Raw genomic sequence first — 26090 nt, forward strand, 5'->3', positions numbered from 1 at the left:
CAGTGTTGCTCTGCAGGCTACTGATCAAACCAGTCACAAGCCCACTTTGATTTCAAGGGAAGGAACAACGAATTCTGGAGCCATGTTTTCAAACTGCCCCAGCTATTATTATTTCCGGAACTGTACAAGGATCCCTTGGCTCAGAGGTCTTGCAGATGCTGTCATCTTAGCTGAGATACCTGCTTGTGTCTGTAGCTTGGAAGAATGCCTGTGTATCCACCTGTACGGTAGGGGCCGCTGTGACTTTATCTGGTGAGGGTACAACTACTGGTGCACGTGTGCGAAGGTGCCATTCTGTGAACACGTATTAGAGGCTGGATAACGCTGCACCCATGTGAGTGCTGGGCTTGTACATGTATTTTTGCCTGAGTGAGCATTAGTGGTGGTGTCCCCAGGCTACCCCTTTCCAGAACCCCAGGCTCATAGCCAACTACCCACCTATTTCCACATGGCTGCCTGATGAGCACCTCAAATGTCACACAGCCAAGACAGAACTCTGGATCTCCTTTTCCAGCCCCAAGCTGCCCCTCTTCCAGTCTGTAAGTTCTGACGGAGTCTATATGTGATCAGCCTACTTTTCTCCAACCTCACCGCTGTGACATGAGCTCAAACCAACTTCTCACCTTGCCTCTCAAGTGGTCTCCCTCTTCCTGCCCTTAACCAGTTAGAACTCCCCAGTTATCTCTTCTGCTGATGGGGATGAAATCTACATTCCTAACCCTGGCCCACCAAAGCCCCTCCCTTAGCCCCCGTCTCCCTCAGCCCCCGTCTCCCTCAGCCCCCGTCTCCCTCCACTCTCCCTGCCTCCTCCTCTGCTCCAGACACTGGCTTAATTTCTGGGTTCTTTATACCATCCCACCCCAGAGCCTTTGCCTTTGCTGTTCCTTCTGTAGGGAATACCTGGTCTTTGCTCAGACATCCTCTCCTCAGATCAGCGAGCTAAAGCAGCCACCTGTGCCTGCCTAACCCACCACCCTAGTTTAACTCTGCCTAGTCTTTATCACTAGCTGGTATTTCTCAGGATCCTTTAGTTACTTCTTTTTCGTCTTCCCCTCCTAGAATGTAAACGCTTCCCCTCCTAGAATGTAAACGAAAGGCTTGTCTGTTTTGTTCTTTGGCCCATCCCAAGCCTAGCGTAGCGTCTGCACGTGGTAGGTGTTCAAATCCAAGCGTGGAGTGAATGAGGGATGAATCCACGGGAGAGTCAGCGGCTCAAGTGCGTGTGCGTGAGCGTCTCACGGGACCTGGGGAGGACAGCGGGCTGGAGTAACCCCCCAGGGGAGGATTATCAGTGGGGGACCCAGAAGACAGCCCACGGGGGCCCCTGGGAGGAGAGCGGGAGAGGGAGGGGGTCCCTGCGAGGCCGGGGCGGCCGGGGTAGTCGGGGGCGGTCCCGGGTTCCCCTTCGTCCCGCCTCCAGGCCCCGGGACCCGGCTGGCCGACGTGGCGTTGGCGGCGCTGCGAGCGGGCGGGCAGAGCAGGAGGGGGCGGGCCGGAAAGTTTGTCCCGCGGCGGCGGCGGCGGCGGCGTTGGGGACTCCGGCCCGGGGGATGCGCGCCCGGCCCTCCAGCGCCCCCAGCACGCCGCGGAGTCCCGCTCGCCATGGGTAAGTCCCAATCGGGCGCCGCGGGCAGGAGCCCGACAGCTTCCTGGGGTGTAGACACCGCCCCCGCGCCCCCAAGACTGCGCGCCCCCTGGCTCCGCCTGCGCCGCCCCGGCCGGATTCCGCCTCTCGGGGTCGGCTGGGGCTGCAGGCCTGCGGCGGGGGCTGGGACGGGGCTCGGTCGTGCTTCCTTCCAGCGTCCTTTCTGCCCCGGAAAAAGTGGCCCCTCACTTGCTGTGGCGCCCACTAGGGCCCCGGAGCTCTCCCGGGCGCCTCATTCCACAGCCCGGGGCAAGTGCAGTGGTTCCTGGTCTGCCGATGAAGAAATGGAGGCTCCGAAAGGAGCAAAGCCGTTCGTCGATTCACTGAGCGAGGTTGTGCCCTAGGCACTGTGTTGGGCCAGGGGACGCTGCCGCGAACGAAACGGAGAACAAAAAACAGACGCACCCCCTGCGCTGGACGTGCTTCTGCAGAGAGGGGACAGAGAAGGAGATTCTACAGCATTGGGGTGGGACGAGTAGAGAATGCCTTTGTTGCGACTCGGGACTAGGGCTCTGTTTTTCTCTCTGCATTCGGAAGTCTCAAAGCGTCAGTCGTTGATTCTTCAGTGAGCACCTACTATGTGCCAGACATTGATGCAGGGGTTGGAGATCCAGCCGTGAATAAAATAGACAATCATCCTCTCTCTCATGGAGCTGGCATTCTGGTTAAGTAGCTGGGTAAACATGTTTATGAATAATTTCAGAGAGAGATAAGGTGCTGTGGAACACATATAATGGGGTGGTGTGATGCTGAGGGCGTGGGTTCCGTAGGTGGGTGGTCAGGGTGGGTTTTCTGGAATAGGAGATTTGGAACTGAGACCTTTCTCAGCAGCGGGCCTTGCTGAGATCCGGGGAAACAGCTTCCAGGTGGCAGCAACAGTGCAAAGGTCCTGGGGCAGAAATGAGCTTGTGTGTGGCCCAGGCCACGGTGGCCAGAGCACAGCCAGCGGGCAGGGCACCGAGGTCAAAGGGATGTCAGAGAGGTGTACAGGGTTTGTAGGCCGTGGTGAGAAGTTCGGATTTTATTGCAAATGCCATTGGAAGCTGGAGAAGGGTTTTAAACTGGAGCTGGGGGTGTGACCTGAATTCTCTTTTCAAAGCTGGCTGTGAGTCGTTCTATGGAGAATCAGAGTAGCTAACACTGGCCATGAAGTAGGGAGGCAGAGGAGGTAGGTGTTATTATCTCATGTATAGATGGGAAAGCCCAGAGAGGTGAAGTGAATTCCCCAAGGTCACACAGCTCTGGGGAGGAGAAGCTGGGAAGAACCCCAGCATTCTGGCTCCAGTCTGCAGTCCTAACCACTGCACCACCCAGCCTCTCATGGTGGATTAATGGTAAAACTTAACACACCCAGTTCTGACTTAAGAGTCCATCCTTTTAAGCCCCATGGCACAGTGCCCCAGAGCCTGAGAAAAAACCGAGGCCCAGAGAGGCCAAGGTCTTCTTAAGGACACTCAGCTCGGCCCTGGCCCCTTGCTTCTGCACTTCCCATTCCTGCTAAGTCAACTCCACAGCTGTTTGCTGAGTGTGTTCTATGGGCAGAGCGAGGGCTGGGTGCTAGTGCTGGGGAAGGCACAAGTCACAGCTGCTGGTCTCTGTCCTCCCCAGAATTCTTACACTGCTCACTTCACGGCAGGGACGAGGGATTGGGCTCTCTATGTAGCCTTTTGGGGCAGAACTGGGTTCCAGCCCCAATTCCTCCCACTTTGTCCTACAGTCCCACTTTGACCTGGGAGACCCTGCCAAATTCTCTGGTCACTATCAAATGCCCTTATCACAGGGCAGCCATGAGAATGGCATGAAAAAGCGAACTTACAGTGCTTGGCCCATTACCTATAGTTGGTAAATGGTGAGTGAAGGTGAGTTTTTATTTTATATTGCACCTAATATTGGCATTCTGGAGTCAGACTACCTGAGTTCAAGTTCCTGCTGTGTTATGTTATTTACAAGCTATGTTACCTTGGGCAAATGTCTACACCTCTCAGTGTGGTTGTTATTTCTGTAAAATGGGAATGCCGATAGTGATTGCCATAGGATTGTGTAGGGATTAAGCTAGCTGGCACAGACACAGCCCCTTAGGAGAGTGGCCGGCTCCAGTGGGTGCTCCAAGTATCAGCTGTGGCTGCAATGGCTGGGACACTGGAAGCTGGCCTTCTGCAAGAGGATATTCAGACAGTTCAGTTTCACTCCTGGCTTCTCCCTGGAGCTTCAGGGAAAGCCACAGCAGGTCTCTGGTGCAGGAGGGACCCAGTGCGCTGTGACTTCGGGTTGAGACGCTGCTCTAGTGTCACCAACAGGAGCCTGACTTGCAGCTGGAGACACTTGCATCCCAAACCTGGGTTCCCTCCCCTCCGCCTGCCCCCTGACTCTGCCTGGGAATCTCTACTCTCCACAGTGAGGAGCTTAGAGGATTAAGGGATTTCCTCTAGTGAGGGACACCTTCACATACAACCTGTGTTTAGACAGATGATTAGTAGAAAGGAAACTCACTTGCTCAACTTAAGTCAAGCCATCTTAATTTGTTCTCCTTAATTTTTTTCTTTTTCTTTTTTTTGGGGGGGCTGGGTTGGGGTGGGGGACAAAGTCTGGCTCTCTCATCTAAGCTAGAGTGCAGTGGTGCAGTCTTGGCTCATTTCGACCTCTGCTTCCCAGGCTAAAGCCATCCTTCCACCTCAGCCTCCCTAGTAGCTGGAATTACGTGTGTGCGCCACTACACCTGGCTAATTTTTGTATTTTTGGTAGAGATAGGGTTTCACCATGTTGCCTAGGCTGGTCTTGAACTCATGAGCTCAAGCGATCCACTCGCCTTGGCCTTCCAAAGTATTGGGATTACAGGCATGAGCCACCATGCCTGGCCTAAGCCATCTTAATCTGAGGACCAGGCTTTACTGTGCTTCCTGTCCATGGCCACTTCCAGGCCCTGGACTTTTCCAGATGTTCAAGAGTCAAGATCCTTTCTCTCCAGATTCCCTACGTCCCCACAGTTCATTTGTTTGTTTATTCATTCATTCAATCATTCATTTGGTCAACAAATATTGATTGAACAAGTGCTGAGTAACTTTCCTTGGCATGAGGGAGACCGCTGAGAATAAACCATTCCTGTTCCTTTGAGGCTGACTTTCAGGTCAGGGAGACCAATAAATATGTAAAATATGTAGTTATTTTGGATGATGAAAAGTGCCACACAACAGCTATTGGGATGACTTAGCAGAAAAAACAAGTAGAGAAGGGGATATAAAGTGCTAGATGCTACGGGAAGGTTGAATTTTAGGTAGAAGGCCAGGGACAGCCTCACTGAGAAGGGAATGTTTCAGCAAAGATCAGAAGGGAGGAGGGAAGGAGCCATTGACATGGAGGGAAAGGACTTCTCAGGCAGAGAGGTTGGTGGTACCAAGCTTTGAGTTGGGACATGCTTGTGTGACAGTAGCAGCAAGGAACCAGTGTGGCTGGAGCCCAGTGAGAGCAGATGGATCCTGCAGAGCCTTGAAGGTCACAGTGGGGATGTTGGCTTTTCTCAGAATGAAATAGGAAACTTGGAGGACTCTGAGCAGAAGAGTGATGAGGCCTGACTTAGGTTGACCCAGGATCCCTCTGGCTGCTGTGTAGAATTAGTCGGCCAGATGTGGCGGCTCATGCCTGTAATCCCAGCATTTGGGGAGGCTGAGGTGGGCGGATCACGAGGTCAAGAGATTGAGACCCTCCTGGCCAACATGGTGAAACCCCAACTCTACTAAAAATACAAAAATTAGCTGGGCGTGGTGGCTTGTGCCTGGAAGCTGAGACAGGAGAATCTCTTCCCAGCTGAACCCTGGAAGTGGAGGTTGCAGTGAGCCGAGACTGCATCACTGCACTCCAGGCTGGGTGACAAAGCGAGACTCTGTCTCAAAAAAAAAAAAAAAAAAAAATTAGGTTCAGAGGTATCTGACACAGCCCCAGAAATGCCACGCGGTGAAACAGCCCTGGTCTCCTACCCAGTCATTTGTTAATTCAGCAGAAACTTCACTGAGTCCCTCTTGGGTGTCGAAGCAGGGCTGTCAGTCTCTATCCCTGCCCTCCTTAGTTGAATATGGAAGACTCATAAAGGAACTTGCAATGTGGGCAAGTGAAGGGAGTGCAGTAGACAGTTGAGGAAGATGCATGGGATTTCATCTGGAACTCCCTCGGACTTTTCCACTGAAAGGCACTAAGCAAATGTCGCTGTCTGTTGACATAAAAGGTACTTGGGGACTGAGATTAAGAAAAAAATCTCAGGCAAACCTTTGGAAAAATAAAGAAATTGGTAATGAGTATTTATTGTTCACTGAAGTCTATGGCTTCAGGCGCAGTTGGATCTAGAGGCTCAGACAGTGTTGTCAGGAATCCTTCATCCGGGAAGATGGCCCCCAGTGGCTCCAACCAGGTAAACCACCAGCTTGGCACCCCCAGTGAGCAAACAGGCCAGGGTTGAGTCCCACTGGCCCAGGTTTGGCCACGTGGTATTCGCCTCAGCCTGGGGCCCAAGAATCTGCTGATTGGTTGGATGTGGATCGTGGACACCACTGTGGGGCTGGGCATGAGGGTGGAGGTTGGGGCAGTCATCTTCACCCAAACCCAGAGACTGTGAGACAAGGGAGAGGGCAACTCCCACAATGGAAGACAAGGAGTGGATGCCAAGTAACAGATGTGTATACCTGGAGGTTCCTTGGGGAGGTGGCGCAGGACCTGGGACTGAAAAGGGAGAGTAGAGGAACAAAGGCAGCTTTCCCTGGGGAACAAGGGCAATGCATGTAGGAGGTCCAGCACGTGCGGAGGTGGAGCAGCATGAAAGCGTGCAGTCTGTGCCGTGAGCACATGTGTGGCAGAGTGTGTGGGGGAGGCTGGGGCCACAGGGTCCGGGATGAGGCGAAGTGGCCGAGGAGTTAGGTCAGCCCATCAGGAGCCTCGGCTGTCGTGCTAAGGTGGTGGGACTGACTCAGGTGATGGGAACCATGGAAGGGGAATGTTCTTCCTCATCTCCCTGACAGCCCCGACTGCTTTGGGGTGCTCCTTTCCATCTACAGTCCCATGCCACAGTATCATTTCACCACGCTTTATCCCTTGGGGTTTTCCCTCTTTCCCCTCCACCTCTGCGCCTGTACCCCAGCTGTCTCCTATCCCACCTATCTCTGATTGGCTCTTGCTGGAAAGTCATTGCAGCAGAGCTCTTAAGGGCATGCGTTTGGGAGGCAGGCAGGTCAGTGTTTCTGCCCTGATCCTGTTGCTTCCTAGCTGTGAAAACACTCTGAGCCTTCGCTTCCGCATCTGTAAGATGGAATGATTGCAGCAGTCTCACCTAGGATTGTTATGAGGATGAACTGAGGGAAGGAAAGTAAAGCCTTTGCACAGAGGAGGTCTCCATACATGATACCTGTTATTATTACTATTTTACTTCATGTTTGTAGTAATGTAGTTTTATTGTCCATTGCAACCTGAACCTGCACTGATGTGTTTTCCAGTGGAACCTGTGGGAGGAACCTGTGAGTCCTTTGGCTGGGTTCCCTTTCACTGCAGGAGGAGCCCAGGAAATGGCAAACAAATCCTGGGCTTTCACCTCGATTGCTTCACATGGCCTGGAAGGACTCTCCTTTCTGGAAGAAAACCCCAGGAATGAGGGAGGAATGGGTATAGTGATACATGCCTGTAGTCCCAGCTACTCAGGAGGCTGAGGCAAAGGGGGGCGAAGACAGAGCAGGATCTGAGTAGCATCTTCCAGGATGTTTACCAGTGGTGAGGAACAGGAAGGACAGGCCAGCCAGGCAGTGACAAGAGCTTGTTTCCTTGGAGGGTAGGAGTGTCAGGGGAGAGAGATGAGCAGAACGGCGGGGTGAGAGTGGGGGGGAATGATTCCTTCACCCATGGAACTCCTCCCTCTGCACAAAAATTGCATGACAGAGCTAGGAAGGGACTGAAGCAAGAGAACAGAGTGAAATCACATTGCACCAGTTATATAATGGGGCGGTCAAGAGTTTTGACTTTGGAGCCAGACTGCCTGGCTTTCATTCTAGCCTCAGCTGCTTACGACTTTTTTTTTTACCCACCCCCACAGGGAAACTTTTTTTTTTTTAGGGTCAGGGTCTCCGTCTGTCACCAGGCTGGAGTGCAGTGTCACGATCGTAGCTCACTGTAACCTCAAGCTTCTGGGCTCAAGTGATCCTCACACCTCAACCTCTTGAGTAACTGGGACTACAGCTCCCACCACTATGCCTGGGCAATTTTAAAATGTTTTGTAGAGACAGGATCTTGCTGTGTTGCCCAGCTGCACTCACTACTTTTGACCTTAGGTGAGTCACTTCACTCCCCCAATGATCACTCTATTCATTCATAAATAATATCAGAGCCTACCTCATAATGTTGGGGTGAGAACTAAATGTGGTTTTTGTTTGCTTGTTTGATTGTTTGCTTATTTTAGACAGAGTCTCACTCTGTTGCTGAGGCTGGGTATAGTGACATGATCTTGGCTCACTGCAATCTCCACCTTCCAGATTCAAATGATTCTCCTGACTCAGCCTCCCCAGTAGCTGGGATTGTAGGCGAGTGCCACCACACCCAGCTAATTTTTGTATTTTCAGTTGAGACAGGGTCTGTCCACGTTGGCCAGGCTGGTCTTGGACTCCTGGCCTCACCTGGACTCCTATGCTCCAGCCTGGGAAACAGAGTAAGGCTGTCTCAAAAAAAAAATTAGTTCCTGCTTCCCATCAGCCACGTTTCAAGGGCTCATTATCCGCACATGGTTAGTGACTATTGTACTGGATGGCATAGGTACAGACATTTCTATCACTGTAGAAAATGCTGCTAGATAGTGCTGCTCTAAGAGAAAGGGAAAACATAGGAAGTGTAACATGCAAATCAGTTGGGGGGAATATGGAACAATTTTATTTATTTGGGAGGCTACCTCAGCCTCCCAGAGTGTTGGGATTATAGGCAGGAGCCACTGTGCCCAGCCCTAAACGTGCTCTTAAAGTGCTCAAAGCAGTGTCTGGTCCAGAGAAACTCTCCGTATATCTGGCTATAATATTGCAGATGTTCTTGTCAGGTCCAGGGTGGGGGTGCATGACATAGAAACTGCTGGATTATTCTAGATGCTTCCAGAAATATATACATTTAAGTGTATGAGTTAAAAATTAAGAGTGAGCTGTCAATAGGATAGCCACCATCCGTATGTGGCTATTTTTATATGTACTTAATTAAAATAAAATAAAAAATTTAGGCTAGGCATGGTGACTCATACCTGTAAGTAATCTCAGCACTTTGGGAGGATGAGGCAGGCGGATCACCTGAGGTCAAGAGTTTGAGACCAGCCTGGCCAACATGGTGAAATCCTGTCTCCATTAAAAAATATAAAAATATGCTGGGTATAGTGATACATGCCTGTAGTCCCAGCTACTCAGGAGGCTGAGGCAGGAGAATCCTTGAACCCAGGAGGCAGAGTTTGCAGTGAGCCAAGATCACAACACTGTGCTCTTTTGAGTAAGACTGTCTCAAAAAAAAGAATAGAAAATAAAATTAGTTCCTGCATCCCATTAGCCACATTTCAAGGGCTCATTATCCGCATGTGGTTAGCGACTATCATATTGGATGGTATAGGTAGAGACATTTCTCTCATTGCAGAAAATGCTGTTGGTGCTGCTCTAAGAGAAAAGGAAAACATAGAAAGTGTAACACTCAAATCAGTGGGGAAAAGAATGAAACAAAAACCCACCCATAATTGACCCACCAGAAGCAGAAATGGAGGTAAAAAGAAATATCGTGATAGCACAGTAAATAGAAGATATGAAAGTAAATGGCAGAAGCAATTTCAATTGTATCAGTGATTGCAATAAATTTGAATAAGCTCTCCTCTTGTTTTATTTATTTATTTATTTATTTATTTTTGAGATGGAGTCTCGCTCTGTTGCCCAGGCTAGAATGCAGTGGTGTGATCTCAGCTCACTACAACCTCCACCTCCTGGGTTCAATCGATTCTCCCACCTCAGCCTCTTTGCTAGCTGGGATTACAAGCGCCTGCCACCATGCCCAGCTAATTTTTAGTAGAGATGGGTTTTGCCATGTTGGCCAGGCTGGTCTCGAACTCCTGACCACAGGTGATCCACCCACCTTGGCCTCCCAAAGTGCTGGGATTACAGGTGCATGCCACCACACCTGGCCAAGTTCACGTTTTAAAAGAAGAAACTCAGATTTTCCTAGGATTTTTGTTCTCACGTCACTCAGATCTCTGCCCAAATTTTTGCTCTTTAGAGAGGACTTAAAATGGTGCTACTCCATCAATCTTAATTCTCTTTCCCTGCTTCATTTTTCATGATATCTTCATCACCTGAAACTATATACTTATTTATCATCTTCCTATTTCTTCTAGGATGTTAGATCCTGGATGACACTACTGTATTACAGCCCTAAGAACACTTCCTGGCATGTTGTAGATGCCAGATAGATTAATCTGGATGGATGGATGGATGGATGTGTGAATGAGTGAAATGGATGAAATACAGAGATGGGTGGATGAATGGATGGATTTGTAGATAGACAGATCAATACATTGATGGATGGTTGGGTGAATTAAGGGACAGATAAATGGACATAGAGATGGATAAATATTTGGCTGAGTAGATGAATGGGTGAAGGATGCATAGATGTGGTTGGGTGGTTGAATAGATGGAGTGGATGGATGGATGGATGGTTGGATGGATGGATGGATGGATGGATCAATGGACAGTTGAATGGGTGGTTGAACAGATGGAGTAGATAGATGGAGGATGAATGGACAGATGGTTGAATTGATAGAGTGGATGGATGGTTGAATAGATGGAGTGGATAGAGTGGATGGATGGATGGATAGAGAGATAGATGGCTGAATGGATAGTTGAGTAGATGGATGGATAGATGGAGGTATTGACAGATGGAGGGCAGGTTGAATAGATTGATGGTATGGCAAGGAACCATTCTAACTCTGTCCCTGTCACTTTTGTTTTTCAGGCCGTCCCCCACCTGTCCTGACCTTGTGTGCCTCTGTGTCTTTATTGGGTGGCCTGACCTTTGGTTATGAACTGGCAGTCATATCAGGTGCCCTGCTGCCTCTGCAGCTTGACTTTGGGCTAAGCTGCTTGGAGCAGGAGCTCCTGGTTGGCGGCCTGCTCCTGGGGGCTCTCGTTGCCTCCCTGGTCGGGGGCTTCCTCATTGACTGCTATGGCAGGAAACAAGCCATCCTTGGGAGTAACTTGGTGCTGCTGGCAGGCAGCCTGAGCCTGGGCCTGGCTGATTCCCTGGCCTGGCTGGTCCTGGGCCGCTCTGTGGTTGGCTTCGCCATCTCACTCTCCTCCATGGCCTGCTGTATCTACGTGTCAGAGCTGGTGGGGCCACGGCAGCGGGGAGTACTGGTGTCCCTCTATGAGGCAGGCATCACTGTGGGCATCCTGCTCTCCTATGCTCTCAACTATGCACTGGCTGGTGCCCCCTGGGGATGGAGGCACATGTTCGGCTGGGCCACTGCACCTGCTGTCCTGCAGTCCCTCAGCCTCCTTTTCCTCCCGGCTGATGCAGATGAGACTGCAGCACACAAGGACCTCATCCCACTCCAGGGAGGTGAGGCCCCCAAGCTGGGCCTGGGAAGGCCACGGTACTCCTTTTTGGACCTCTTCAGGACACGGGATAACATGCGAGGCCGGACCATAGTGGGCCTGGGACTGGTGCTCTTCCAGCAACTAACAGGGCAGCCCAACGTGCTGTCCTATGCCTCCACCATCTTCCTGTCCGTTGGCTTCCATGGGGGATCTTCAGCCGTGCTGGCCTCCGTGGGGCTTGGTGCAGTGAAGGTGGCAGCTACCCTGATTGCCATGGGGCTGGTGGACCGTGCAGGCCGCAGGGCTCTGTTGCTAGCTGGCTGTGCCCTCATGGCCCTGTCGGTCAGTGGTATAGGCCTTGTCAGCTTTGCCGTGCCCATGGACTCAGGCCCAAGCTGCTTGGCTGTGCCCAATGCCACCAGGCAGACAAGCCTCCCTGGAGACTCTCATCTGCTGCAAGGCTCCTCTCTACCTCCCATGCCAAGGACCAGTGAGGACCAAAGGGAGCCAATCTTGTTCGCTGCTGAGAAAACCAGGCCCCGTCCCAGATCTGGAGCAGCCCCTCCTCAGCTGGCCCTGAGCTCTGCCCTCCCTGGGCCCCCTCTGCCCGCCCCGGGGCATGCGCTGCTTCGCTGGACCGCACTGCTCTGCCTGATGGTCTTTGTCAGCGCCTTCTCCTTTGGGTTTGGGCCAGGTAAGTGGAGTTTTCTTGCAGGTGACTCTGGAGACTTCTACCCCTCTTAGCAGGCAGTTGGGGACTTCCCACCCTGACTATCCGGCAGGGTGTTGGAGGAGCATGAGAGGTGGGTTGACTATGAAGCCTCAGGGCCTTCACTTACTTGCAATTGCTCCTCCCAGGGCCAGTGCCTAATTTTATGCTTGCAATTTGTATTCCTTAAGAGGCTCCCCAAGTCATTTAAGCTTCAGGTCTCTTAAAGCCTGGATCTTTCCCTGGATAGCTCACAACTGGAAGGAAATTAATGAATAGGGTGAGAACCAATCATCCCAGTTCATCCAAAAGGGTTCCCATCTCAGCATTGAAAGGCTCGTGTACCAGAAAACCTCTCGGTCTTCAGCAAACCGAGACCCTACCGGGATTCTTACAGTGGTATGGGAGGAGTTTGGTCAGGAGCCCGACACTGCAAAATCCCATTGTTGCAAAGCTGTGTATTTGACCTGATGGTGCCAGGCTCCAGGTCCCACCAAAGCCCAGGAGCCCTCCTGCTCTCCCACCCCAGTGACCTGGCTTGTCCTCAGCGAGATCTACCCTGTGGAGATACGAGGAAGAGCCTTTGCCTTCTGTAACAGCTTCAACTGGGCGGCCAACCTCTTGATCAGCCTCTCCTTCCTCGATCTCATTGGTGAGTGCTTCCCAGACAAGTCCATTTTTTTCTGTAGCCCAAGCTCCCTACTTGAATGCAGACATTTTTGGACTTCCCTATGTGTTAGCTGCAGAACTATTATTCTGTGCAGAAACATCACCAAGTGTCCAAGATGACATCCAGGACCCTCAAACGCACTGTTAAACTCCTCAGGCCAGCTAATGGGTGATAGTCTATACACTCAATACTGGCGAGAGGTTGTCTGAGGTCATTGGCAGGTTTAAGAGCAGCAGTGTTTATTTGCTCCCAATGGCTTAAACTGGTTCATGCCACCTGCCAGCTGGAAGCTTTTCTCTTTTTAATTTTTAATTTTTTTGAGATAGAGTCTTGCTCTGTCACCCAGGCACAATCTCAGCTTACTGCACTTGTGTACAGTGGCACAATCTCAGCTTACTGCAGCCTCCGTCTCCTGGGTTCAAATGATTCTCCTGCCTCAGTCTCTCGAATAGCCAGGACTACAGGTGCACCACCATGCCTGGCTAATTTTTGTCTTTTTCATAAAGACAGGGTTTCACCAGGTTGGCCAGGCTGGTCTTCAACTCCTGACCTCAAATGATCCACCTGCCTCGGCCTCCCAAAGTGCTGGGATTACAGGCATGAGCCGCCATGTCTGGCCTGGAAGTTTTTCTCAGATCAAGTTTGTGTGACATCATCTCTTCCTCCCTAGCATTGAAACCCAGTCTGAGGGATGGGGTGGAAATTATGTGGGCCCAAGAACACCAGGGGATGACTCTGAGATGCTGAGATGCTCATGGCTCCAGGCCCTGGTCTTCGGTGGGTATTGCTCATCTGGGCCAGAGTACACAGGCTCCTTCACTGTGGACCCCAAGGCACAGTTTTTAGGGTTCAGTTATTTTTCTCTTCCCTATGGCATTAGTTTCCTTCTCAAAGGTGCAGCCAACTTGGGAGGCAGGGGACAGTGCTGTGGGAAATACCAGTGGAAGAACCCCTCCCCCACATCATAACTGTCTCCCCACCCCCAGTCTTAGGGAATCCAAGCTTCTCCCTGCACCCTCAGTCTTCAAGCGTTTTCCTTTTTGTGGAGTAAATGAGTGAGACAGGAGAAGAAAGGAGAGAAGCAAGGAAGGGAGGAAGGAAGGGAGGGAAGGAGATAGGAAGGAAGGAAGGAATTTATTAGAATTGTGTCATGTATCATCCCCATTTCACAGATGGGAAAATACATCCTTCCCCATCCAGCCAGGGAATCAAAAGACTAGAACTAGCCTCCCTGACTTCTACCCTGTTGCTCTCCCTGCTGGCGATAGGGTCAGCTGGTCATGGGAGGCTGCCTAAAGAAGGTATGGACATGGCTGTCAGAGGTGAGAATGGCTTCCAAAACATAATTTATCTTCCACCTTGACAAAGACCCTTCCACACAGCCTCGCTCTGACTTGGACTGGATGACATCAGAGGACTCAGGATTATTCCCATCCTGGCTGCTGGCTCTGAGACCCACTGGCGGCTCCAGGAGGAGGCAAGGGCTAAGATGTTGAGCCACCTGCTGCCCCAAACTCCTGCCAACCACCTGCCGACTCCAGGACTGAACTGCAGCTTTTGTTCTCTGTCCCAAACCAGTCACAAGCCAAACTGGCTGAAACTCACTTTTCTGAGTGATCAATTCACGGAATCTCTGGTGTTCTTTTTTTCTTTTTCCAGGGTCTCTGTCACCTCGAGTGCAGTGGCATGATCTCGGCTCACTATAGCCTTGACCTTCGGGGCTCAAATGATTCTCCCACCTCAGCCTCCCAAGTAGCTGGGGCTACAGATGTGTGCCTCCCCACCCAGCTAATTTTTTTATTTTTTATTTTTCGTAGAGACAGGATTTTGCCATGTTGCCCAGGCTGGTCTTGACTCCTGAGCTCAAGTGATCCTCCCACCGCAACCTCCCAAAGTGCTGGGGTTACAGGTGTGAGCCATTGCTCCATGCCCAATTCATGGAATTTCTAAGGATTTTGTTTGTTTGTTTTAACTGAGCTTTGCCAAGGTCGTGTCCATGCAGCTGTTTGGCCACTCAGCTGGATCCACATTCCCCCAGGTCAGGCTTTTGGAGCCCAGGCGTGCTCCACGGAATAGTGCCCTTGATGTGGGTGAGGGGTCATTTCCGTAAACACAAGTTGCCATCGTCTCTGTGCTTGTGAACTTTCATCCTGGCTCCTCCCCGCCTGTGGGACAATAAGTGAGATTTCCGCTTTAAGGTACTTCCCTGACAGCTTATTGGTCATTCTGCAAATTGACCATCAGGAACATGTGCTTTGAGTGAACTGACTTTCCATGCCTGACCTAGAGTCCACCAGTTGGCCTAGGCTGTGGGGCCAGAGTGCTCGGTCCAGGGCCAACACTCCCGCCCTTCTGTTTCCAGGCACCATCGGCTTGTCCTGGACCTTTCTGCTCTATGGACTGACCGCTGTCCTCGGCCTGGGCTTCATCTATGTATTTGTTCCTGAAACAAAAGGCCAGTCGTTGGCAGAGATAGACCAGCAGTTCCAAAAGAGACGGTAGGAAGCTGACAGCGGGGGGTCTCAGGGAAGAACCGTGTCACACCCCAAGCGCACAGCTCCAGGATTCTGGTCTTTGTACTTTCTCTTTGCAAGCAAGCATCCCTCCTGCCTTCCCTGTTGCCTGGGCACTGTGAGTTCCATCCAGCCAGGCACAAGTTGTTTTCCTTGGGTTGTCTTGTGTTTCCCTACAGTGCCTTTTCATTTGACTTTAAGACCCAGTTCACAGGGATTTAAAAATCAATTGATTAAGGCGTCACAAGGGGCTAGAAGAGTAGAATCTTAAAACCATAAACTATCTTAGTCATGAGACCTTGGAGAAGCAAAACATTATAACATGGCCTTCAAACACTGCATGCAAAACACTTGTAGTTCACCCATTCATTCTGTGGCTGTTTATTAAGTCCTTACGATGTGCCAGACTGTGTTTAGAGCCTTAGGAAACATGCTGAGATTAAGGAAGACAAAGTTCTTGTCATCAAGGAGCTTCCATTTGATGGGGCAGAGAAGCCAACAAATGCATAAATAAGAGCATTTTTGTTGGTGACAGGTAATTAGGAAAAAATGAAAGAGCAAAATATGTTGAGAGGGCCAGGTGGACACAGGGGAGCAAAGAAGAAAGGGGCTGTGGCTGAATTGGAGAGGGTGGTCAGGGAGGGAAGTCCTCTCAGAGGAGTGGAATTTAAGTTAGTAAGAGGGAGCCCACCATGTAACAACGAAGACAGGATTAGTGAGTACAAAGGCCTTGAGGTGGGTGTGTATCCGGCATGTGCAAGGAACAACAGGGAAGCCAGTGTGCCTGGAACAGAGGAAAGGAGGGAGGGAAGAGTGTGGAGGGTCAGATGGGCCAGACGGGAAGGCGCTAGGTCACAGCAGGTCTTCAGGTCATTGAGGGAAGTTCAGAATCTTAGCATCCTGAGACCTTAGGCTGTTCAAATAAAAGAAGAGCGGAATGGGATCTTCAGAAGGGACTTCAACGTGTTATAATCCTAAGCATCCTTGGCAAATGTCCCCGGTTACCTCTTGTAAGTAGGTCTTAGTCACCAGCTGACTGCCCATTCTGACTTCAGGAAGTCATAAAAAGTGTTTAAAAAATCATTCTAACATTGACTAGCTAACCCTGAACCAGCTGCTAAGCCCCATCGCAATCTGGCTCCTGATGTAAGAACCTGTAACCTGGTCCTCCCTACCCCAGAATGCTCTCTCCTACTTTGTTGAGTGACACCTTCTGCAGTTTCGGCAGGCCCCTCAGCATCCCAGCTGCATTAGTTAGGAAATCGATCTGGCTGCTTGAAGTTGTCCAAATGTCTGTTGGGTGTCCAGGGTTGGGTGGCAGCTGTGCGCCATAAGGTCATGCAGGGTCCCAGGCTCCTTCCATCTTATTGCTCTGCCAATCTTCCATATCACCTTTCCTGCATGGTGCAAAGAGGTATACCCCCAAATACCTGCCAGAGAATGGGGGAGGAGAAGGGGTGGGCACAGTCCTCAAGGTCACTTCTACCCATATGCTTTTGTATAGGACTTGGCTACACTTTTGTGCAGGAGAGGCTAAGAAATGTGGTCTTCAATCTGGGCAGCCATGTACCCAGCTAAAAATCAAGGGCTTTGTTACTTGACAGCTGTTTGAAATCTCTGCCATACTGGTTTTCTTGGGAGAAGATTCCAAATCCATCATCTGGTACAAAAAGCAAAGGTGGCAGAAAGTCAGGTGGGAGCCAGCTTTGGGGTAAGGGAGGATGTGATTGCAGGTGGGGGTGTCAGGCTGGGTCTGGGGTCACATGAGGGAGCCGGGGCCAGCCCTTGGGGACTGGAGGCTGGGTCTGCTATGACTCTGGAGAAGACAGGAAGTTAGGGGTTTTGGTGGAGTCTGGAGGTAGGTCTGTGTTTTATCATCTCTGTCCCTGGAGTTCAGGGGGCTCTTGATATCAGAGGCCACAGAGAGAGAGAGAAACTTGACTTTGGGAACACAGGGACCAGGGCATGTCCAGGGATTTTGACAGCAGGAACATTTGGAATCAACTGTTTTCACTCCTGTGTCCTCCATAGAAGAGTCATGGTCTCAGGAGAAAGTCTAATTGGCCAAGCCCAATTTATGTGCCCACCTCCTAACCCCTAACTTAGCCAGGATAGGGCAGAGCTCCTTGACTGACAGTCCAGTCAAGCCACATGCCACAGAGTAGACTAGTTCCCCCAAAATTGGAGGCACATGTGGGTAGAGCAGACAGCCACTACTGTGGGCTGAGTTCTGCATCCCTCTGCCTCAGATGTGCTTGTTGGAAAAGGAGACCTGCATCTTACAGACCCAGCTCCTCTACCTGCATCTTACAGATCCAGCTCCTCTACCTGCATCTTACAGACCCAGCTCCTCTACCTGCATCTTACAGACCCAGCTCCTCTACCTGCATCTTACAGACCCAGCTCCTCTACCTGCATCTTACAGATGCAGCTCCTCTACCTGCATCTTACAGATCCAGCTCCTCTACCTGCATCTTACAGATCCAGCTCCTCTACCTGCATCTTACAGATCCAGCTCCTCTACCTGCATCTTACAGATCCAGCTCCTCTACCTGCATCTTACAGACCCAGCTCCTCTACCTGCATCTTACAGATCCAGCTCCTCTACCTGCATCTTACAGATCCAGCTCCTCTACCTGCATCTTACAGATCCAGCTCCTCTACCTGTTTTAGGAACATTATTAACACAAAGGGCTCAAATCGCCTTACAGTCAATCAGTGGCAATCGGTTGCCGAAATGTTGTTTATTTTACTTTCTTATCAGGTTATTTCTATTCAAAAGAGACCTTTACTGATCCCTTGGGGGATATAATAACAAAAATTCACCTTCAGAAATTTCTGTTTTATCCCAATTTCTCAGGAATCAGTTCATTCGACTTTCAGCAAATATTTTCATATGCCAGGCACTGTAATAGGCTCTGGGGACAGACGCATGACCAAGAGAGACTTTGTCTCTGGACTTAGAAGGAAGTTACATTTTAATGTAAAGGAGAGAGATAGACTACAAAACTCAAAATGCACAAATAAGATAATTCAGAGTTTTTTTGTGTCATGAAGGAAATAAGACAGGTTAACTTACCAGAGAGTGAATGGCAGATGTGGGAGATGGATACAGTTTCTTTAGCTAAGGTGTGAATAGCTATGGGTGCATTTGTGTTACAGGTGTGTCAGGAATTTCCAACAAGCACGATGATGTTTTTGTGTATCGGTTTTACTCACTGCCCTGTCCCAGGGCTTAGAACGGTGCCTGGCACTGTCATCTTTAATCATATCTCTGGCTGAATGAATGATACTGATGGAAACCTGCTCTGAGCTGAGACTGGAATTATGAGAAAAAGCCAGTGGTTTCAAGAGCTGAGAGAAATGTTCAAGCAGAAGAAACAGTTTCAAGAACTGGAAGAAATGTTCTAGGTGGCCAGACATGATGGCTCACGCCTGTAATCCCAGCACCTTGGGAGGCCGAGGTGGGCAGATCACGAGGTCAGGAGATCAAGACCATCCTAGTCAACATGGTGAAACCCCATCTCTACTAAAAAATATAAAAATTAGCTGGGCATGGTGAGGCACACCTGTAATCCAGCTACTCCAGATGCTGAAGCAGGAGAATCACTTGAACCTAGGAGGTGGGGGTTGCAGTGAGCTGAGATTGCACCATTGCACTCCAGCCTGGTGACAGAGCAAGACTCTGTCTCAAAAAAAGAAAAAAGAAATGTTCTAGGTGGAGGGAACAGCAAGAGCAAAGGCCCTGAGGTGGAAACAAGTTAGGGGTTTTGAAGGGAGAGACATAGGAGGCCCATGTGGCCAGGGTGTGATAAGCCAAGGGACTAGAGAGGTTGGTTTCAGGGAAGTCAGCCATGGTGAGGAGATGGGATGTTAGGCTGAGCATGATGACGGTCTCCTTCTGAGCAGGTGTATCAGACCATTCTCGCATTGCTATGAGGAAATTTATAAAGAAATGAAGTTTAATTGGCTCACAGTTCTGTACTCTGTACAGGAAGAATGATGCTGGTGTCTGCTCAGTTTCTGGGGAGCCCTCACAAAACTTACAATCACGGCAGAAGGTGAACGTCAGCCAGCACATCTTACATGGTGGGAGCAGTGGTGCTACACACTTTCAAATGACCAGATTTCACGAGAACTCACTCACTCTTTCAAGGACAGAACTAAAAAGGATGGTGGTAAACCATTCTTGAGAAACTGCCCCCAATATCCAGTCACCTCCCCTCAGTCCCTACCTCCAACACTGGGAATTACAATTGAACATGAGATTTTGGTGGGGACACAGATCCAAATCATATCGGTGAAGAGTGACAGATTTTTGTGTTTAGAAAGGTCACTATGGGCCAGGTGCAGTGGCTCACGCCTGTAATCCCAGAACTATGGGAGGCCAAGACAAGCAGATCACAAGGAGTTCGAGACCAGCCTGGCCAACATGGTGAAATCCCATCTCTACTAAAATATACAAAAAAATTAGCCAGACACGTTGGTATGCACCTGTAGTCCCAGCTACTTGGGAGGCTGAGACAGGAGAATTGCCTGAACCTGAGAGGCGGAGGTTGCAGTGAGCTGAGATGGCACCACTGTACTACAGCCTGGGCAATGGGGCAAGACTCCATCTCAAAAAAAAAAAAAAAAGAAGAAGAAGAAAAAGGAAAGGTCACTGTGGATGTAATGATGAGAAGGGGCTATAGGAGGCCAGGGAAGATCCAGGGAGACCAGAAAGGAGCTGCTGGGGTGTCCAGGAGAGAGAAGGTAGACATCTGTACTGACGTAGGAAGCAGGAAGGATCACCGTAGGAGTGAAGATGAGATTGGGGAGTGGAACCCCAGTGGAAGATCCACTCCGTAGGGAAGGCCCCAGGCCCTGCCACGCCCTGATCCCACACATTCTGTTTCACAGGTTTGCCCTGAGCTTTGGCCACATTCAGAACTCCACTGGCATCCAGTACAGCCGCATCGAGGTCTCTGCAGCCTCCTGAGGAATCCGTCTTCCTGGAAATTCTGGAACCATGGCTTTGGCAGACTGTCTCCAGCGTCCTGCTCCCTAGGTTCCAGCTTGTCATTTGGGAGTGCCCCCTACCCCAAAGGAGGTCTTTTTTTTTGCTGGGGCAAAAAGGATTAAAGTCTGAGAATGCCCAACTCTTTGTTTTGAGTCTCAGGCCCTGAGGGTTTCTGAGGATCTAGCTTTGTGCCTCAGTTTCCCCACTGACTTGTACATCTCTGCAGTATTTATAATAAGAATATTTTATGGAGTCTTGGTTGCACCATGGACTTTCTCAAAGAATCTCAAGGGTACCAACCCTGGCAGGAAGTCTCTCCTTGATACCACCTCTAAATCCAAATGAGGATATCATCTTCTCTAATATCTTTTTTCAACTGGCTGGGACATTTTTGGGTGGGGGAAGTCTCTTTTTTGACTCTTCATTTTTTCTTGAGACAGAGTCTCACTGTGTTGCCCAGGCTGGAATACACTGGCATGATCTCAGCTCACTGCAATCTCTGCCTCCTGGGTTCAAGCGATTCTTGTGCCTCAGCCTCCCAAGCAGCTAGGACTGCAGGCGCATGCTACCATGCCTGGCTAACTTTTTGTATTTTTAATAGAAATGGGGTTTTGCCATGTTGGCCAGGCTAGTCTCAAAATCATGGCCTCAAGTGATTCACCTGCCTCAGCCTCCCAAAGTGCTGGGATTACAGGCCTTTTGACTCTTTTATCTGAGTTTTATTCAGCTCCTCTAATTCTCTTACCCAGAATATTTATCCTTTACCAGCAACTCTGCCTGGTTGATAGGAGGCCTCAGCTCTAGTCCTTGGTCAGCTGGTGTCATTGCAGTATGAATGACCGCAGGCCTCAGTTTGCCCTCATGTACAATGGGAAGTCTGAACCAGGTCATTCTTAAGATTTCTTTTCACTCCAGTGAACTGGAATTCTGCATGCTGGTCCAGGAGCTGCCTCCAGGATGGTGCAGGGTGGCTTTGCAGAAAGGAGACTGGTTTGGAGGCCAAAAAACCTGCTTGACAGTATTGGCTTTGCCTCTCAGCAGACCTTGAACTTGGGAAAATAATAACTCCCTCAATCCTAAGTTTCCTCATCTGCAGAATGGGGACAGTTATGTCCCAGGGGTAGATTTAGACCCTATTTCCCTTCAGGAGGGTCCCCAGCTGGTCCAGGGCCTGGGGAATTTCTACTCATCCTTCATTACCAGATCCCTCCTTTGAACCCTGTAAAGGGTCAGGGTGAATCAGATGGGGGACTGAGCAAGTAGCTAAGACCAGAGATCACCTAAGGAAGGGATTGTCAAGAAGCTCCCAGATGCTGGGGAGAATGAAGAGCTAACACAGGTGCTGGATGATTTGTCATCCATCCCTGCACACGTGGGTGCTGACTGAGTCCCCACGGACTCTGCCCCCTTGAGTTCTCCTATCTTCTCCGTTCTAGATGCTTCTCCCTTGTACCCAGTGGTGTGCAGGAGCTGGCTTTGCTGGCTTGTGAAAGCTGATTGCTACATTTTCAGGATTCTTGCGAGTTGGTAAACAGACATTTTTAACAAATTAATTGATTTAAATTTATAATTAAATTATATTAAAACAAAAATATACTCAAAATTCGTTATCTAATTTTACTACATTTTACTATCATCTGTGCCTTTGAGCTATTTATATGTAGTAACTCTTACAGAGACCTAGGGGAGACACCACGCATCTCTCCCCGATTCTCCCCTCAATGGCATCATGTTAATCTTTGGTTGAAAGAGAAATACCTTCTAGCTCATTTAAGCCACTGCTATTTTATGTGTCTGTTACTTGCAGCCAGACAGCCTGACCACTACAGAGGGCCACTACCAAAATTACAGACTTGTCCATTATCTCTGCCCTGTCCTCCATCCTTCTACCTTAGGACTATCCCCTTACCTGGACTGCTGGGGAGATACCAACCCCACATTACACCTTGGTGAGCTTCTCTGTCTCCTGAGTCACCAACCTCACTTTCCATTGGACCATTCCAAGTCCCGTGTTATTTCCTCCATGATACTTATTTCGCCTTCTAATTATGTTGAGTGTCTGTGTACTAGGATTCAAATTAAAATTCTTCCATCTTTCCTTTCTATCCTTTTTCTCCATCCAATCCTCCTTTCCAAAAATAGTTTGATTGGGAATGAGGATTTGAACCAGTAACTCTGTATTTATTTGCCTCAACAAATTCGACCTCTACCTCCTCCTCAGCAGGTTGACCTGTTTGGGCTCCATCAGTGGCCTCCATGCTCAGCTTTTGGTTGGGTCAGGAGTCCTGGTGTTTGGTAGTAGGCAGGGAGAAGAATGAATAGGAATATTTCTCCCATGGATCCCTCCCTAGCTTACAGCTCTTTTCACCTTTCTCTCCAGATTCACGTAATTTCTACCCACTTTGTCCCAGCAAGTCTGATGGTGGTAACCCTCTCTCAATTACTCATCCTGGGGCACTGCACTGTGCCTTGCGATTTCCCTACATCCAGCCTTCAACTTGGAAAATAGATCCTTTATTAAACTTTGAGTTACCCAATTTGAGTTCAGGGATATGATTAAGGTTGCTCCAGTTTTTTTTTGGTGAGGGGGACAGAGTCTTGCTCTGTCATCCAGGCTGGAGTGCAGTGGCGCAATCTCGGCTCACTGCAAACTTTGCCTCCCAGGTTCAAGCAGTTCTCATGCCTCAGCCTGCCAAGTAGCTGGGACTACAGGCACACGCTACCACACCAGCTAATTTTTGTGTTAGTAGAGAAGGGATTTCACCATATTGGCCAGGCTGGTCTCAAACTCCTGACCTCAAGTGATCTGCCCACCTCGGTCTCCCAAAGTGCTGGATTACGGGCATGAGCCACTGGGTGGAGCCAAGATTTAGTGGCAAACGAGTATCCACACTAAGAAAAAAAAAAGGTATTAAGTTATTAAAGGATATTACACAGTTCAGTGAATTTCTAAGAGGGGCAGAGAACTGGGCTTAGAACTACATAGCCAGGACTGTGCCTCACCATAGCAAGATCAAGACTGTCCAGTGGGTTGCCTTGGCTACCATCACCAAGCCCAGACAGAGCAGTGCTTCCCTGCCAATGCTGAGTGGTAAAGGCCACTGCTAGAGACTCCTCTATCAGTGCTGCCTCTGGAAACGGAATGCTTTTCCCAAGGGTGGCTTTGCATGTACTTGCACCTCTGCATCACCAATTCTGGAATCAAAGACTTGAGTGGATGCATCTGATTGGCAGAGTGATGTCACATGATTATAGCTTCCGGGGATACTGGGAAAGCACAGTTCTGTCTTCTACTTGGGGAAGGCACAGGCTCACAAAATTCCTACGGGGCCTTCACGCTTTCCTCATCATCTATTTGTCAGCATCAGCAAGGGCAGACATTAGAGGTCAAGGGACCCAAAAGGGTGGATGAATAGGGTGGAGAAAGAGAAAGGTTAGGGTATTCCCAAGCAGGAAAAGATGAAGTACAGGATCAGACAGTGCAGATCCTGAACTGATCAGAGCCGGAGGGCTGCCGACACTGCCACCACGTTCACTTGGCACCAGTGTTCCCTTGCCCCTGACAAACCTTATCTTTGACCCCAAAGAGAAGGATCAGAAAAAGATGTGGCTCCACTTCCTGCTTGGGACTTTAAGCAAAGTGTTCACAGCCACTTCCCCCATGTCCTGCCTTCGAGGACCAGCCACGTGTGAGGTGAAACTGGGGCTGCCGAGAACCCAGAGGAGCTGGACAAGAGAAGGTGGAGGCATCTATAGGGAACCACTGCCAATGGAGGTCAGAGGGCTGGAGTTTCCTGCCCACTTGCCCAAGGCAGGAAGCACCATGGAGCCCAAGAGTGACGTGAGATACAACAACACAATTATGAGTTGTGGACCCAAAGGAAATTTCTCTAAAATATCCATTTTAAAAAATGAGTTTAAAGTGAACATGCCTAAGGCGGGGCGTGGTGGCTCATGCCTGTAATCCCAGCACTTTGGGAGGCTGAGATGGGCGGATTACTTGAGGTCAGGAGTTTGAGACCAGCCTGGCCAACATGGTGAAACTCCATCTCTACTAAAAATACAAAAATTAGCCGGGTATAGTGGCGTGCACCTGTAGTCTCAGCTGCTCCGGAGGCTGAGGCAGGAGAATTGCTTGAACCCGGGAGGTGGAGGTTGCGGTGAGCTGAGATTGCGCCACTGCACTCCAGCATGGTCGACAGAGTAAGACTCCATCTCAAAAATAAATAAAATAAAAAAGTGAACATGCCTAAAGAAAATATTAAATTACCTTTTTATTTTCACTGTAGAAAAGAATCCTGTGAAATTGTTCTAAGACAATCTGCAGCCAAACTGGAGTCAAACAGGTGTTAACAGAGGTGGTTCCGGCAGGTGGTGACGACGATGATGGTGATTGGTTATTCACTTGGATTTTCAGGGGTTCATGGCATTTGCCAACTTTCTAACATTTCCAATTTGCAGTGATTCCTTTTCCCACTTTAAATAAATATTCACATCCATACTTAACTATATGTGTAGTTTGTTTTTTTCTTAAAAGGAGTCCTTAACATTGAATCAGCCTGGATGAGCCCCTTGCTGGCCATCGAGGCACTTGGACGGAGGATGGGAGGTCAGCTGCAAACTGAGCGTCCTCCTGGAGCCTCGACCTGAGTTCTCCCCGTCGTCCTCCCTTCCCCCCTCCACTGGTCACCCCCAGGATCCAGCTGGAAGAGCCAAATCTTGCCACTCAGAAGGGGTCAGTCACAGGGCAGGCTTTAATGAAAGCACCTGTGGCCTCCCATGAAGAGCAGGACATTTCCTCCAAAGCCTCATCAGGTGGAAATGTCAGGGCACCTGAATTGATTTTTCTGCAAAGGAGAGACCATTATATTTTCTTCACATCTCAATCACTCCCAGGATTCAGGATTCAGATTCCACTAAGTGGAAAGCCCTGAATATCTGTTTGTAACGCCACCTTCTCAGTTACATCCCCCCTTTAGGAGTGGAACGCAGGGAATGCCAGAAGAATTCAAAATTTTTTCTAGGTGTATTAATGTACAGGGTTAGAAGGCATGAGTGAAGAAAAAAATCATCAAGGCTGTTTGGACCACACAGCCATCCAATGCTTGACTCCCTGGATTACTTAGAAAACTTTTAGACAGAAACGGAAACCAAGCAGGCTTAAGTTACCTGGGAACCTACTCATTCTGGACTAAAAACATCATAGTTCTGGTTTCAGAAAGGCTCAGCTTGATCTAGGACTAGGATGATGCTATTCCTTTTGCCTCTGTTCTCAGTTTTTTTTCTGTCACAAAACCTCTCTTCCTTCAGCACTAACTAACTATGCCCTTCCAGGTTCACATAGAGCGGGAGAGGGTTTCCTTCTCCCCAAGCCCCAGCATGTATGTTCTAGAATCCCACTGGTCCTCTGTGGGTTAAATGTGCATCTCTAGACCCAGTCATGGGGAGCAGGGTGCTGGGAGATGTAGACGGGCTTCCCTCGAGCTGCTGGAGATGGGGCTTGTATTGGCTTCCTAGGGCTGCATTAACAAAGCAGCACATAGCGGGTGGCTTAACACAAGAGAAGTTTATTCCCACACCCTCTGGACCTGAGAAGTCTGAAATCAAGGTGTCATCGGCTCCCTCTGAAGGCTTCAGGAAAGAACCCTTCCTTGCCTCTTCCAGCTTCTGCTGCTTGCCTGCAATTCTCGGTATTCCCTGGCTGGCAGCTGCATCCATCCAAATCTCTGCCTCCACCCTCTTGTGGCCCTCCTCCCACTATGTGTCGCCTCTATGTCTCTGTGCTACATTTCCCTCTTAAAACCACCCAAGCCATTGGAGGGAGGGCCCACCTGAATCCAGTGTGACTTGATTATGTCGGCAAAGACCTTATTTCCAAATAAACTCACATTCACAGGGGCCAGGTAGACATGAAGTTTATGACACTATTCAACCCAGTACAGGGGCCAGTGGCCCCAGATCCTATGGCTGAGTGGGGAAGGA

At 49.7% G+C, this 26090-nt stretch overlaps 1 protein-coding gene across 15 annotated transcripts; it reads left to right on the top strand.

Moving 5' to 3' along the window:
* Positions 1–1503: 1503 nt before the first annotated feature.
* Positions 1504–24614, top strand: SLC2A10 (solute carrier family 2 member 10). Of its 15 annotated transcripts, none has more exons than XR_013536362.1 (5): positions 1504–1606; positions 10634–11911; positions 12407–12578; positions 14959–15094; positions 24398–24614. XR_013536362.1 is itself a non-coding variant. In XM_035298787.3 (5 exons), exons 1-5 carry the CDS (start codon positions 1603–1605, stop codon positions 24459–24461), a joined length of 1605 nt encoding a protein of 534 aa, XP_035154678.1. In that variant the 5' UTR covers positions 1504–1602; the 3' UTR covers positions 24462–24614. The 15 variants fall into 15 exon arrangements, 11 of the variants coding, with proteins under 11 accessions (XP_035154678.1, XP_035154677.1, XP_035154672.3 ...); XR_004742907.3 differs by lacking the exon at positions 24398–24614 and adding an exon at positions 20009–21700; XR_013536361.1 differs by lacking the exon at positions 24398–24614 and adding an exon at positions 17359–18819.
* Positions 24615–26090: the final 1476 nt, after the last annotated feature.

Source organism: Callithrix jacchus, chromosome 5 (genome assembly GCF_049354715.1).
Source record: "Callithrix jacchus isolate 240 chromosome 5, calJac240_pri, whole genome shotgun sequence".
NCBI lineage: Eukaryota > Metazoa > Chordata > Mammalia > Primates > Cebidae > Callithrix > Callithrix jacchus.

What these genes read in the sequence shown, in the direction of transcription:
- SLC2A10 (XM_035298780.3), top strand. An exon ending in CTCCTTTGGGTTTGGGCCAG is followed by an intron (nt 11,912 to 12,455) that starts GTAAGTGGAGTT and finishes CTCCCACCCCAG; the next exon opens with TGACCTGGCTTGTCCTCAGC. An exon ending in CTCCTTCCTCGATCTCATTG is followed by an intron (nt 12,579 to 14,958) that starts GTGAGTGCTTCC and finishes TTCTGTTTCCAG; the next exon opens with GCACCATCGGCTTGTCCTGG.